This window comes from Sciurus vulgaris (assembly GCF_902686455.1).
Source record: "Sciurus vulgaris genome assembly, chromosome: 2".
Lineage (NCBI taxonomy): Eukaryota > Metazoa > Chordata > Mammalia > Rodentia > Sciuridae > Sciurus > Sciurus vulgaris.
Genome location: NC_136462.1, coordinates 14,358,397 through 14,373,612, shown reverse-complemented (window position 1 = coordinate 14,373,612; position 15,216 = coordinate 14,358,397). Strand labels below are relative to the sequence as shown.

Sequence of the window (15,216 nt, the reverse complement as noted above, 5' to 3'; positions counted from 1 at the left end):
CTGCATTATCTTACCTTTACTAGGCTTGTCTTCTGTTGTATTTGCTAGTAAGGGAGCAGTGAGAACATGCATACAGTGCTTGTAGAAGAAACCCAGAAATTCAGTCTTTTCTGTTTTCTGAAGAATCAAAAACACTTTCATGAACTTTAACTGCACTGATTCCTACCAGCAATAAACAAAATGCTAGCTATGAAAAAGAGTAAAAATGCCCATGGCTTACATTGGCAGTGGCTAGCATGTTCTCTGGGTCAACTAAAGTTCGAAGCAGGCCCATAAGTTGGACTGCTCCTCCGAGTTCCGGATCTGTGTCACAAATCATATGTTCTATAATGAGGTTGATGAGCAAAATATCCTGATGAGAAAAATACACATTAAGGATCACTTATTACAAGAGAGAATAGGAAAAGCACATACTAAGACACTACAGCATCAGTGAGTTCTAGCTATCATGCTAATGCAAACAAAATGCAGCAACTACCTCACTTCTTTAATAGGATATACTACAGTGCTTCCCCAAAGTGTGATGAAGAAACATTGAATGTAATGAAAAGAAAGTCTGTCTTTTTCTATTATCTTTAAGTAACTCTGATTCAAGCAAAAACAAAGTTTCAGTTTGGTGTCAGTAGATCTGTATGCCTCTCTACCACCTTCTGCAGCAAACTCATGAGATTTATATTCATAACTTTAACAATGGAAATACTTAGGTAGAATTGATGATATCATTCTACTTTTACTACATTTATTTTAATATAGACTTTCTATTTTTGGTAAATGATACCTCTTTTCCATTTATGGAAATCTTTAAAAAGTTTCCTTTTAAAATAAATGTAAGAAAATAGGTAGCACCCAAATGCCTGAAATTGAGGGAAATGAAATTAAGAGTAATAACTGTACACAAAACAACAAGTGGATTATACAGATTCCAAATGTCAAACAAAATAAGACTGCTGGCTTTCCTAATGCCCAATTTTGACTGGTAATCCTGGCCATGGAGTAAATAAATTTGAGAGGCATTCAGTGAGAAAATTCCCTACTCCTGCCTATATATGCAATAGTAGGGTGAACGAGGACAGAAAAACACAGAGAATATATGGAAATGATCATCAAAACCAAATGGGCATGGTGGCTCATGTCTATAATCCCAGCTACTTGGGTAGCTGATGCAGAAGGACTGACAAGGTCTGAGGCTAGCATGGAAAACCTAGTGAGACTCTGGCTACAAAAATAAAGGGCTGGGGGCGTAGGTAAGTGGTAAAGTACTCCTGGTTTCAATCCCCAGTCCTGAAGACAAGGAAAAAAAAAGCAAGAGGTGTAGTGCATGGGAGTGCAGTATTACAATGCTTATTCAACTGGCAGGTTACATGGTCAACAAGAAGAGCCCCCATTTTTAATTATACAGACATACTCGTTCTCAGGACTATTTCATAAAGAAAAATGAGACTTAACATTCAATACTTCAAACTGGCACTTTTCTGTACCTACCCTGGTACAATTTAAAAATAAACCTTAAATATAGATGTTACTAGGCATTCCACTTCATTTTGACACTATACACATTAAGCAGGCTCTTTCCAAATGGTAACAAGGGCTATCTTCTCATATTTCAAGAAACACAACAGGCTAGAATTATGCAGAGATTTATTTTTTAAGGGGATGGCATCTTCTTCCCTCCTTCAAGAAGGCAAGGAGGACAGACCAGCTTAGTCTATTCTTTTTTTCTGGTACCAGGGACCAAACCCAAGGTGCTTTTTGTTTTTATTATTTTTATTATTTCACTAAGCTGCTTAGGGTCTTGCTAAATTGCTGAGGCTGGCCTTGAACTTGGGATCCTCCTGCCTCAGTCTCCCAAGGTGTGTGCTACCACACTCAGTTCAGCTTAGTCTTTTCTTAAGGAAAGAGCTATCTACAAAATTTTAGGGGGTAAGGAGGAAATATCAGAATCACCAGTTATCTGAAAATCAAAAAGAGCACACACATTTATGGCTCCCACATTTATGTTTGGGAGCCATAAACATAGTGAACCATAAAATCTGTAAATGCCCTTCAAATTACTAGAATATTCTCTCTCAGCTATTTTAAAATTGGTGGTTATTTACTGTAATTTTTCACAAATCCTAGTTTGTGTGAGTGTCTGAACAAGATACAGCTTGTTGTTTGATTAGGCAGTAAAAAATTAGTTCCCTTAATACTTTTTTTAAAAAAATATTTTCATTAGTTTTTGATGAACCTTTATTTATCAATATGCAGTGCTGAGAATCGAACCCAGTGCCTCACACATGCAAGGCAATTGTTCTACCACTGAGCCACAATCCCAGCCCATCCCTAAATACTTTTCAAGGGACTGTGTTTTGTCTGTTCTTAATGATTCTCAGAATCTACCCCTAGCAGTCAATGTTTCCTAGGGGTTACTCATAATTCTTCCTATAGAAAAATAATTAAGTGATTAAACAATTTAAATAAAATAATATAGAAGTTAACTTCAGAATTAAAAAAAAAAAAAAAAAAAAAAAAACTCAATGTCCAAAAATTTTAAAGAAACTTAAACTAACAAACAAATGGTTGAAAGACAATAAATTTATAAACTAGGATAGGAGCTAATTTAGGGAAAGAATAAAGCCATCTGATATTACAACTATACTTCCCCCCCAAAGAGCAATAATTTAACTTGTAAAAATGGTAATAAACACAGCTATAGCCTCCTAATGTACAAATACTTACTATTAGCGTAAATAATATTTACCTTGCTGGTTATTTTTTGCTCTGTTAACTTCTTACTTACATCATCATTCTGTTGTGCCTCCTGCATGACAAACTCTCGTACCATGGATGGATTATATTCAACCAAGTATGAGAATATATCAGTAGCAGCACTTCGCACCTGTGTATCATCCATGCCCTACAGAGAAAAAAACTTATTCTACTAAAATTATAAAAACATGGAACTTATCATTATGTAAGTGTCTAAAACCTAACAAAACAAATTATAACAAAACAGTGCAATAAAAAAAAAAGGTCAAATTCTGTTGCACTAAAACCTCTTGTTCTATGGATAAATCATACCTTCTAAATCACCCACTCGTATTTGCCCATTTCAACATTTCACCTAGTGACAGCAAAGTTAAGAAATCATTACTAAAGCTATGGAAAATGACTTTACATGAGCTTTCTTTCAATACAGTGTAAGAATTTCAGTACTAGAATTTATTTCTTTATGTAATATGCAGCTAATATTAAATACTGGAACATCTATGTGTGTGTGTGTGTGTGTGTGTGCAAGCGCATGCACACGTACACTTTTCCCTCCAGGACTGATAGAACCCAGGGCCTCACTCATATTAGGTAGGCATTCTATCACTGAGCTACATAGCTCAAGCCTCTAACACTGGCTATACTAAAATACTTGTGTGTTACATAACATGGCTTTTGTGGTTTAAAAATATAATGGTCATTTAAAATGAGGAGAAACAAACTTACGAGGATGACTTCTAAAGCTGGTAATATGCCCATGTTTGACAAAGTCTTGAAAAAAGCATCTCTGTTTTGAGGTTGTAGCGTTTGGGAAAACGCACAAAATTCTTTTAAAAAGTTAACCTGAAATCAGGACAAAGGGTAAGTGAATATAAAAAAAGGTTTGTTGTTCTATTTTATGCCTTTCTTAATATCTAATTTCTTACCAATTCCTGTCTTTTTTCCTCATCTGTTGCTTCATCTGTTAGTTGTGCAAACAAATCTGTCAGAAATTTTTCATCTTCCTGTGAAATAAGAGAAAAAATTAATTTTATTAGAGATAATAAGAGTATACAAAAATTTCAGTATGCTGTAAGATATATGGAAGATACATATTTTAATAACTGGTAAAAGCAATACTGTTCTTCAAAAGTAAGGAAGAAAAAACAAATTGTTAGAAAGATAAATTGGAGGTTCTTATCAGAAAGATTATTCTTATATTTTGGCAAGGCTCTGTTCCCTAAATCTATTTAAGGGTCAGAGAATATCTACTTTAGGCTCTGTGGACATTCTCTCCTATTCCCCCACTGGGGACTGAACACAGGGGTACCCAACACTGAGTTACATCCCCAGCTCTCCAGCTTTTAAAATTTTGAGGCGGGGTCTCACTAAGTAATCCAGGCTGCTCAGTCTCCTAAGTTTTTACACCAACAATTCTGTTGTAGTACAGAAACAGTAAGACAATATGTAAATGAATGAGAAAAGCTGTGTTCCAATAAAACTCTGTTTACAAAATACAAAGCATGGCCACAGTCTGCTAACCCCTCATTTATATAGGTTCTTACTAACTGACCTTAGAAGTTAAGGTTCCACAACCTCTCAAATGAGGATGAAGATAAAAGCTTTCTTGAGGTTTTATAGATACAGAAAGTGATTCAGTATTTAAAAAGCTAAATTCAGAGCTTTTAAACAAATATCTAATATTCAAAAGTATGCATTACATACACATAGTAATTTAATATATGTTAAATTACTTTAAAAAGGACTCAAAGGATACCCAACAAAGGATATTTATCTAGGTAACTAAGTTAGAGAAGTATAGAACTTGCAAAGAACTTTGGATGTTACCTTATGTCATTTTATAACTGAAACAAAGATTACCCAAGTCTAATCAATTAATAAGGTCCTAGAGCCTCCCTGGTGAACTATCAAATTTTCCTGTGCACTATTTTTCATCAAGATTTAGAAAAAACATTTTAATCCTACATATAACTCAATAACTCTCCAGCCCTACATATGCCTAAGTCTAAACACACTTACACACACACACACATGCAACTTCCTATTACATTAGAAGCTTCATATTCACTACTGTAGGTACTCAGAAAACATGCTTATACACTACACTAGTTGGTCATTCCTACTTTTATTTTTTCTAAAAAAAAAAAAAAAAAAAAAAATACAAACAGTTCATGGCCTCATTATGTGTTTTTTTGGGCCATGTTTGTTGCGAAATGGCATCTAATTTCAAAACACACCCCAAATAGTACAAGAATGACTAACTGTACAAGAGGAAATAGTCAATCATAAGAAGAGGTGTGACTGTGTGTGCTCACAAAAGGGTGGCAGGTACCTGCTTCAAACTGCTCCTCAAACATGCTCTTGTGCCAGGAGCAGAAGTGTGTGCCTACAATCCCCGTGGCTTGGGAGGTTGAGGCAGGACTGCAAATTCAAAGCCAGCCTCAGTGACTTAGCAAGGTTCTAAGCAACTTAGTGAGACTATCTCAATTAAAACAAAAAGGCTCAGGATGTGTCTAAGTACTCCTGGGTTTAAATCCTGGTATAGGAAAGGAAAAGGAAAAGGAAAAGGAAAAGGAAAAGGAAAAGGAAAAGAAAGCTCTTGCCTGAGCTAAGGGTGTAGTTCAGTGGCACAGTGCTTGCCTAGCATGCACTGGGTCCTGTGTTTGGAAACAAGGGCCTAGCATTAAGAAAAACAGATCAGTAACATTGGCAGCCAGTGTTTTAGAGAATACTGCATATTGTAGGGAAGCAAAGACTTAACAACTTGAAATTATTTGCACTTAATGATTAAAACTAGTATTTTACCCATATGAAGACCAAGAACATAGAGAAGTGACAGATCCCTTCAAAACAAAAACAGAAACACACAAAAAGATGAATAGAACTCAGGATTATCTGCAGAAATCAGGAGCCAAAATTGAAATAGAGAATGTGGTTCTGCTAGCCAGCAAAAACTAGCACCTCATCAAAGAACAAATGTAAAATGGAAACTGGTACCAGAATCCTAACTCCATTGTTATCTACTACAATACTCTCCACAGAGGATTACTATTATACTTAACAGATTGTACTGTCCACATTATATGTTCACGTCTGAAATCAATGGAAAACACATTAAACTGGTCAATATGAAATGGAATTATTTCTAGTTCTAGGAAAACAGTTGCAGCTTGAGCACCCCTAATCTGAAAATCTGAAATTCAAAACTTTTTGATGCTGACATGTCAAAAGTTTTAAACTTAGGAGCATTTCAGATTTTTAACTTTAGATTAGGAATGCTCAACTGCCCTCAGCCTCCAGAGTAGCTGGGATGACAGGCATGTGCCAGTAAGGCCAGCTCCCTTGTAATTTCTTCAAACTAGGTCCCCCCCACCCTTTATTGATGGGGGGTGGGAAATAGGGGTGATGTAAACTCACAGCCTCAGGCATGCTAAGCAAGCAACCTACCACTGAGCTAAACCCCTAGCCCAAGCTAGACTACTTTATCACTTACCTTCCGTACCCAACCCACCACCTCTGGTCTCAAGAGTATTATTATTTACCAAAATCTCTTACAGTATCATCAAAATACTTACCTTTAGACTTTAACAAAATCAAACTCAATTTAAGGCTTTAAAAAGAGCGAATTAATTTTTGCTTAAGGCAACTATGAGTTTAAATGGTATTAATCAAGCAGGTACCTTTAAGTAGGAGGAAAATTATCTAACTTACCTGTAACATACCAACAATTTCTACCTTATTGAAAAAGATAAAGGAGTGAAGTGTTGATAACATATTTTCTTCAAAGACCGAAGGGGTAGGGAGAACCATATCTTGTATATACTGAACTCTGTATGTCTGATGAATTTTTTGTTTCAGCTCAGGATCTGATATGGGAATCACTTCTTTAAATTTGGCTGTTTTGGTTAGAAATTCCCTGTGTTTACGTGGTTGTGATAGAGCAGGGTCATATTCTAAACATCCAATGACGTCCATTATACATTCCTCAGAGAACATAACCTCAAAAAGAGCAGTTCGATTCAAGAGGAAGATGCCTTTGATAATTTCATACAAGTGGTGCAGTCCTTCAATATTTTCCAAATCCTCACATACATGAAAAAGCTCTAAGAGCTTCTTAATATAACCCTCATTTTCCAGTGCTAGTGCAAGTTTCTCACGGCGGAGGGGGGAAGGTAAAGATGATGCCACAAGTTCTGCAATTTCCTCGAGGCGACTTAATTCACAAGATGGCAATTCTAAACCTGGCGATGACATATCATCAAATCGCTCCTCTTCAGATTCATCTACAAGGTCCTGAGTGATGTCCACTGAAGGGTCCTTTCCTTGAACCTATGAAGAAGAATTTGTGTAGCTGACAAAACATAAACCAGCAAACCTAAACAATATCCTTCAACAAATACAGAGATATTATAAGAAAACCATAAAAATAATTTTCAAGTTTTAGAATCTTATTTCAAACTTGACACAACTGCCTGCTTTTTCTAAGCTGCTATTATGATTTGGATATGGGGTATCCCAGTAAGCGATCAATGCAGAAATATTCAGAGGTGAAATGATTAGATTATGAGAGCTGTGACATGATCAGTCCATCCTAGTCTGAATGGCTTAGCTGGTGGTAGCTGTGGATAAGCGGGTCATGGCTAGAGGAGGTGGATCACTGGGGGAAGGTTCCCTGGAAGGATGCATCTCTCTCCTTCCTCTGATTCCCATCCCTCCTTTGATTCCTGAATGCCCTGAGGGAAGCAGATTCCTTCTTTCACATCCTTCCCCCATGATGTGCTGCCTCACTTTGGGCCCACTGGAGTCTACCAACCATGGGCTGAGACCTTTGATACTTCCTCTAAGTTGTTCTGGTTTGGTGTTTGGGTCACAGCAATGAAAACACCAACTGAAACACATTTCTTCAAATAACATATACTTTTAATTTTAAACAAGTTTATTCAAAGTTCAGAGATAAAATGAACTTTCTCTTAAAGTACAAGATCTATAGACAAGAGTAGTTTTCTAGGATAGGCTAAACCAACCAAGACTGCCCAAGAATCTCTTGGAGACCCACAACACAGAGGCCCAATGCCAAAACACCTATTCATGATCTTCCATTTATAATATATTTTCCAAAAGACCAGGTCTCAGAAACATTCCTAGAACGGCCAGGCTTTTCAATATTATTTTCAATATCAAATATCATACAGAGTGCTGTGATCATAGTAAAAGTATATAACTGTAAAGCAACAAGGAAAACACGTCCATTGATCCTAGGAAAGGGTCAAAGAGTGTGAACAAACTGGCTTTGGACCAAAGTAGGTCAATAATCCCTACAAATGCTAGATGGTAGCCCAAAGACATGAGTAGGAAAAGCTGAGTAGGCTACAAGTACACCTACACAGAAATGAAGCCACATATAAAGTAAGCCCAACCTGAAGTAGCAGAGCTATCCCCCAAGAATATCTGCTGAAAGTTAAGGAATCAAACCTGTGGCCTTTCTAACCCCCCAGAATCCTAAAAGCTGCTATAAATCCCAACTTTAAGTTACTGTGAAAGTTTTATTTATAAAACAGATAAAATGTAGGCTTTTATGAAATAGCCAAATTTAAATTGCTCAGCATGGTTAAGAGGTACCTGTTGATGGATACCTGAAGGGAGGAAGACCTGAAATATTTGTCTTGAAACACATGCAAGGTGATATGGTTTGGACTTTTAACTCCGTAGGCAGCACCAATGAAAGGAGGCCAGACACATTCATGGTTTATATCTGGCAGTTTCAAGCTATAGTTTTAGGTTCTAGTACCAAAGCTATGATTTACCCACAGAAAAATGTTTGTTCTTTCGTTTGTTTTGGGTTGTACTGGGGATTGAACCCAGGGACACTTTGCGGCTAAACTATATCTCCAGTTCTTGCCCAGGCTGTCCTTGAACTTGCAATACTTCTGCCTCAGTCTCTTTAGTTGCTGGGAACGCAGGCTTACACCACTGTGCCCAGCTGATAGATTCTAATTAATAAACCAATCTAAAAGGGACAAGAATAATGAGAAAGACTTCTTGAGTTTAGACCTGGTAATTATTAACTAGGAGGGTAAATGAAAATACGGAAGATTTTTAGCTATTTTGATATACAAAAAAGGAGTGATGAATAGGGTCAAGAAATAAACACAGGGAAAATATAATGTCTTCCCTGGAATGAGCCAGGATCCAGAAAATGATTAATGAATACAGACAGAATTCATTTAAAAAAGTGACTGAGAGCTGAGAACAATGGCACACACCTGTAGTCTCAGTGCCTCGGCCAACTGAGGCAGGAGGATCATAAGTTCAAGGCCCCAAAATAAAAAAATAATAATAATAAAAAGGGCTGGGGGCATAGCTCAGTGGCAGAGAGTCCCTGGGTTCAATCTCTAGGACCAAAACCGAATCAAAAAACAAGGGTAATTGAGAAACAACACTTTGAAGATCAATTATATATAATAAAAGAGGGAAAGACCAGGTGAGAACAACATAAAACACACAGTGGTTCTTAGGTAAGTTACTGCAGAGAAAGAACACAAATATTCACCTGTGTACCAAGTGAAAAAACTGAGACTGCACCTCAAAACAAAAAAAAGACGGGGGCTAGGGCTCTGGCTCAGTGGTAAAGCACTTGCCTGCCATGTGTGAGGCATTGGGCTCAATTCTCAGCACTGCATATAAATAAATAAGTAAATAAATAAAATAAAGGTTCGCCGACAACCAGATAGAAAAAAAAAAGACTAAGAAAAGGTAAAGATCAAACAATATTAAAAGAGAGTCAGGCACGACAGTTACAGAATGAGGCCGGGTTTGATTTACATATTGGCTCAATAGAAAAAAATCCCCAGTACCACAGAACAAAGGAAAGGAAAAGGAAAAAAGAAAGAAGGCATTTGGATATAAATTGAGTCCTTCACATTCTAGAGAAGGAAAAGGACAGCATCAATAGGCAGGTTAATCGATTTTAAAAAAACGCAGCTCAGTTCAATACTCAGCTTTTTTTTTTTTTTTTAATGTGCTCAAGTGACTCAACCCACTGGTTCTCCTTACAGACTCATTTGTGCATTTCCTCCTAGAAAGGTTTTCTCTACCTTCACATTTATTTCATCTGGAGAATAATCGTCAGTTTTTTTTTTTTTTTTTAATTGAGTCTCAAAAATGTGTTCCTCATCAGCAGCAGGAGTATGACCTAGAAACCATAATCTCCAGGCCAGACCCACTACTATCTGAATAAATAAAATGTACAACGTAAGAAAAAGTTAAGAAAAAACTGTGCCTCAAGGGCACTGTAATTTCTATTAAAGCTAATAATTTCTATTAGTGGCTCTCAAACTTCAGGGTGTACCAGAATCACCTAAAGGAGGGTTGACAAAACTAGCCAAATTCTCCATTTGCCTGCAATTTATGGCTATTTATTTTTAGTTATTGATGGATCTTTTATTTTATTTGTTTATATGCAGTGCTGAGAATCCAACCCAGTGCCTCACTCATGTGAGGCAAGTGCTCTACCGCTGAGCCACAATCTCAGCCTCCATGGCTTTTTCTGGATACCAGAGAGTGAACCCAAGGGTGCTAAAACACTGTACATCTCTAGTCAGTTTTTATTTTGAGACAGGGTCTCACTAAGTTGCTTATAGCCTATAAAGTTTAAAATATTTACTGCCTTGCCCTTTACACACTGACCTACAGCGCTTGTTAATACAACATCATAATACCCTAGCTTCTGATGTAGTAGGTCTGGCCTGGGGATCACGGTTTCTAGGTCATACTCCTGCTGCTGCTGAGGGCCACATTTTTGAGACTCAATTTAAAAAAGGGGGGGAAAAAAAAAAGAAAGAGAGAGAGAAAGAAAGAAAGAAAAAACCTGATGATTATTCTCCAGATGAAATAAATGTGGAGGTAGAGAAAACCTTTCTAGGAGGAAATGAGCAAATGAACAAGAACCAGTGGTTGAGTCACTTGAGCACATTAGAAGAAAAAAGAAAAAAGAACAGTGTGTCATGATCACACTTGTATTTTTTAAAAAAGATCATTCTAGTTGTAAAGTGAATGTGGGAAGATCAGTCAAGATGAAACTAATAAACCAGGGAAGAAATGATGGTAGCCTAATAGTGCAGAAAAGGAAGAAAAGTGAACGGATCCAAGGCTGATTATAAGGAACAGAATGGACGCTGGGGCTGAGGGAAGAATGAGAGGTCCCATGAGTCTGTTTCCACAACTACATGGCATTTACTGAGAGGAGGGGGACAGGCAGATAAAAAGATCTAGGTGAGAAGATTGTGCTTGATTTTGGATTATCAAGTTGGAGGTGCTAGTGAACACTCAAAGGAGTTCTCAAGAAGGCAGTAAGATATAAAACTTAAGTTCAGCTAAAGTCTGGTCAGGGTAGTATGGTGTCAATAAATTACACCTTCCTTTAAACCAAGCTTTTCACAGAGATTTAAAAGAACTATTTGAAATTTATTAAAAAAAAAAAAAAACCTTTTAAAAAAGCATAGTGATTTTCTATTTTTAAAATTACCTGACATATTTTCTCCCAAATTTCATCACATCCAGCTTTTTCTTGAAAGCTAAGTGCCAAGTCATAATTTTCTGCTTCAGACCACACAATCAGAGTATCCTTTGGATTAGCGGGGGGGAAAAAAAGAGTCTGAATGATTAACACACATTATTACAAAGTAAAAGGCAAATGAACAAAGCAACAGGAATTCAGAACATCACTCATTTTTACTTTTTGCAACACTGGTAATTACCAATACATTATCAATGTCTTTTATGCTTCATTTTTACCAAATCTAAAAAAGATGTTATCTAAGAACAAAGTTTGACCAATATATGAATTTAAAATGAGTACATAATTTTGTACTAGTAAAAACATACAAATAAATCATTTCACTAATATTGTCCTTGCACTTTAAGTCACGTTTTATGCTCTCACTAAAATGGCCAAAGAGTAAGCCTGAATATACTATTACTAGAGGCATGTCAGAAGACTGGGATTAATAAACAAAACAACTTTTCTTTTCCCTCAACAAGTGTTCTTTACCTGGGGCATGTGAGGTCCATAAAGGCCTTGAAATAAACAGCCTACATTTGTAATATGTGAGCATTTATCTGAACAGTATTTTTAAAATTTCACAAAAGTGCTAGGGTTCACGAAGCAGCACGCTGACAGAACCTACCACACCTTAGCTTCTATTCTTGGACCACTTTATTTTGAGACAGGGTTTTACTATGTGGTGTTGACTTCTAGGCCTAAGCAATCCTACTGCCTCAGCATCCCAAGTAGCTGGGAGTGACTACAGGCACATGCCACTATGACCAGCTGAGAATTTTTTTTAATAGAGAATATAATAAACAGTTCAAGAGGCTTCAATATAATCGCAGCAAGACACTGCATGTATAATACTGAGACCATCTTATATTCCCCATAGTGCAAAACATCTATACTCTACCATATGCATGGTATAATAAAAAAATATATATAGTTTAAGATATTCTTTCAAGTTTATCAGTAGTAAATAAATATATTAGCAATCGCCATTTTTTAAAAGGGTCATTTCATGAAGAGAGGTTTATGAATCACCTCATTTAAGAAACAGCGGCACTAAGGAGAGTCATTTTAAAATAAAGAAACCTAAAAAGATATGTAATAGCGATCTTCAAGCTCTGGAGGGACTGTCAATAAGCATTTTTTTCAAATGCTCAAAAGAGGAGAATGTGAATATGAGTTAGATGTATCTGAGTATAATATAAAGAAAAATATTAAATCTGGCAAGTGCCACGGCACAAGCCCGTAATCCTAGGAACTTGGGAGGCTGAGGCAGGAGGATCACAAGTTCAAGGCCAGCCTGGGCACTTAGCAAACAAAATAAAAAGGACTGGGGGATAGACTAGCAGTAAAGTGCCCCTGGGTTCAAACCCTAGTATCAAAAAAAATTTACAAATCTATGACAACTGCCTGGAGAGGAATTTTCAGTTTGACAGGGTGCACAGTCTGTGCACATCTGGAAATAACCCAGTGGAAATAACTCCCACTCATTTAACAATCAATGCTAATCATTACTATAAAGAATCTGTAGTTAATCTGTAATCCTGGTAGCCTAAATAATTGACAAGGTTATCTGTCCAGCATATTTATTGAGCACTTATGTATAAGGCTCCATGTAAAATAAAATTAAAACTGGTACTTTCCTTCAAAAATACTATGGGATGAAAATACTAAGAAGTTTTAAGAGGCAAAGAGATCAAGGTATAAATTCTAATATCCCCACATACCTAGTGGGTGATCTGACTTCAATTTCCTCATTTTAAAGTAAAATAACACATAACTGTTATGAAAATTCATGGTAAAATTAGGTATCATTTCTTGGTGGTGGGAATAATGTTGGTAAGAAACAATTATTTGGGCAATGGGGAGACAACTTGCCCAAAGCAGATGGCTCCCAAAATTCTGGTTAATATTTATACATATCAGTTCAATAAGGGCCATTAGAATAAGGTTAAACCCAGTATCGTATTAGTATTAAGACAGACTAGTATAACTGAATATAACTGCTTTGTTATAACATATTCAGAATCATTTAGAGACTGATGCTTAAAATCATGGTGGAGACAGACACATGTTCTATGTTCATAATTATCCACTTGTCAAATTTAGTAGGTTTTAACAACTTAGAAATAGTTCTGAGCTGGACACGGTGGCACAAGCCTATAATCCCAGCAGCAACTCAGGAGGCTGAGGCCCAAGCAACTTAGAGAGACCCTGTCTCAAAATAATAAATAAAAAAGGCCAGGGTTGTGGCTCAGTGGTTAAGCACTCCAGGGTTTAATACCAAAAAATAAAAATTAAAATTAAAAAAAATTTTATTTTTTAGTTCTCTTAGGTTTCCTTGAAGAGCTGAATGTTCATTTTATTTACCAAACAACCTACAGGCTGAGTGAGACACTCATTCTCAAGAGGTTATATCTTTCCTATTTTGTAAATGTACTTTTACTCTTAAACTGATAAATTCCTCGAAATCCATGAATTATGGAACCTTAAAGTCCAATATTCAGCCTTCAGCTATTTCAATTAAACCTAAACATTTTAAGAACAGTAAATACAACAAAATGTTAATAGATCAGCAAACTATCAATATGTTTTCTATTATACCAATGTTTGCTGAGGAAATAAATCACCACTCAATAAATTTATGAGTTAATTATCAGTTTTTCTATCTACTACCTTGATGTCTAGCAAGTAACAATTTTTAGGCCTATCTAATAGACAAAATAAAACTAACTTCCTTCTAGTAGTATTTTGTTTTTGTGGGATGTGTGTGTGTTAACCAGGGATTGAACTCAGGGACACTTAATCACTGAGTCACATCCCCAGCCCTATTTTTCTATTTCATGTAGAGACAGGGTCTCATTGAGTTGCTATTTAGCACCATGCTTTTTTTTTGGGGCTGGCTCTGAACTCAAGATACTCCTGCCTCAGCCTCCCAAGCCACTGGGATTACCAGCATGTGCCACTGTGCTCAATCCCCCTTCTAGTAGTATTTTAATGGTCAATGATGAAGCAAAACATTTTACTTATTAACAGGCTGTTAACATTCTTCTAAAGTAATTATTGTTATTACTGGTACTGGGGATTTAACCCAGGGGCACTTTATCACTGAGATATATCCCCAGTGCTTTTTATTTTGAGACAGAAATCTCAATAGATTGCTAAGGACCTCGCTAATTGCTGAGGCTGGATTCAAACTTGAGATCCTCTTTGTCTCACCCTACCAAATCGCTAAGACAGGATTACAAGCATGCACCTCCATGCTCCAACTTAATTATTTTCTCTCTGCACCTTCAAGGCAGCAAAGGAACAGTTTGATTTCACTAGTTTTGTAAAAGCATCCAGTATATTGTAAGTGTGTATGCAGAATAAACATCATTTGATGACAGTGTAAAATATTTACTTTCAGACACTGCTTACACTTTAGAAGGGCATAAAGATGTACTCAACAGAAGTTAACTGTCAAAATGGTATCAACACTCTAAGGCCCTCCTGAGGCTATCTACACAGTGCTGCTCTATAGGGAGATACTAGTGTCCATCTGCACAAGTATCTACAACATCATAAGAAGGAATCTTCACCATTTAGTTGTTAGTAGCTGGTTTGTCAAGTCAGTGGTCACCTTTTTCTTCGGGTAAAAACATGGAAACTATAACTTTAGTTTTAACTTCAGAGAATCAAGACTCAGTTGCTAGGATATCAGGAACATGAATTCATCTTAAGACAAGTTTTTCAAAATAAATTTTAAAATTAAGTGTGGTTGGGGGTATAGCGCAGTAGTGAGCATATGCTTCAGCCTACAGAGGCCCTGGGTTCAATCTCCAGCATTGAAAAAAAACTGCTTTGAACACTAAAGAAATTGGCAGAAATTTTATAACTAGACTGGCAAAATGTGCTGTAAACTGCTGAGTTTC

General features: G+C 36.5%; 1 protein-coding gene across 2 annotated transcripts in view; it reads right to left on the bottom strand.

Moving 5' to 3' along the window:
- PPP4R3A (protein phosphatase 4 regulatory subunit 3A) overlaps positions 1 to 15,216 on the bottom strand; it is a 42,989-nt gene that overhangs the window by 11,565 nt on the left and 16,208 nt on the right. Inside the window, exons 3-9 of one of the 2 annotated variants that reach the window (XM_079127625.1) lie at positions 11,273 to 11,371; positions 6,460 to 7,077; positions 3,675 to 3,752; positions 3,475 to 3,591; positions 2,741 to 2,896; positions 221 to 352; positions 15 to 117 (exon numbers count right to left, since the gene is read on the bottom strand). In XM_079127625.1, the coding sequence (XP_078983751.1) occupies positions 15 to 117; positions 221 to 352; positions 2,741 to 2,896; positions 3,475 to 3,591; positions 3,675 to 3,752; positions 6,460 to 7,077; positions 11,273 to 11,371 (1,303 nt within the window). The remainder of the gene's footprint in view (positions 1 to 14; positions 118 to 220; positions 353 to 2,740; positions 2,897 to 3,474; positions 3,592 to 3,674; positions 3,753 to 6,459; positions 7,078 to 11,272; positions 11,372 to 15,216) is intronic. The other variant, XM_079127626.1, reaches the window with a different exon arrangement.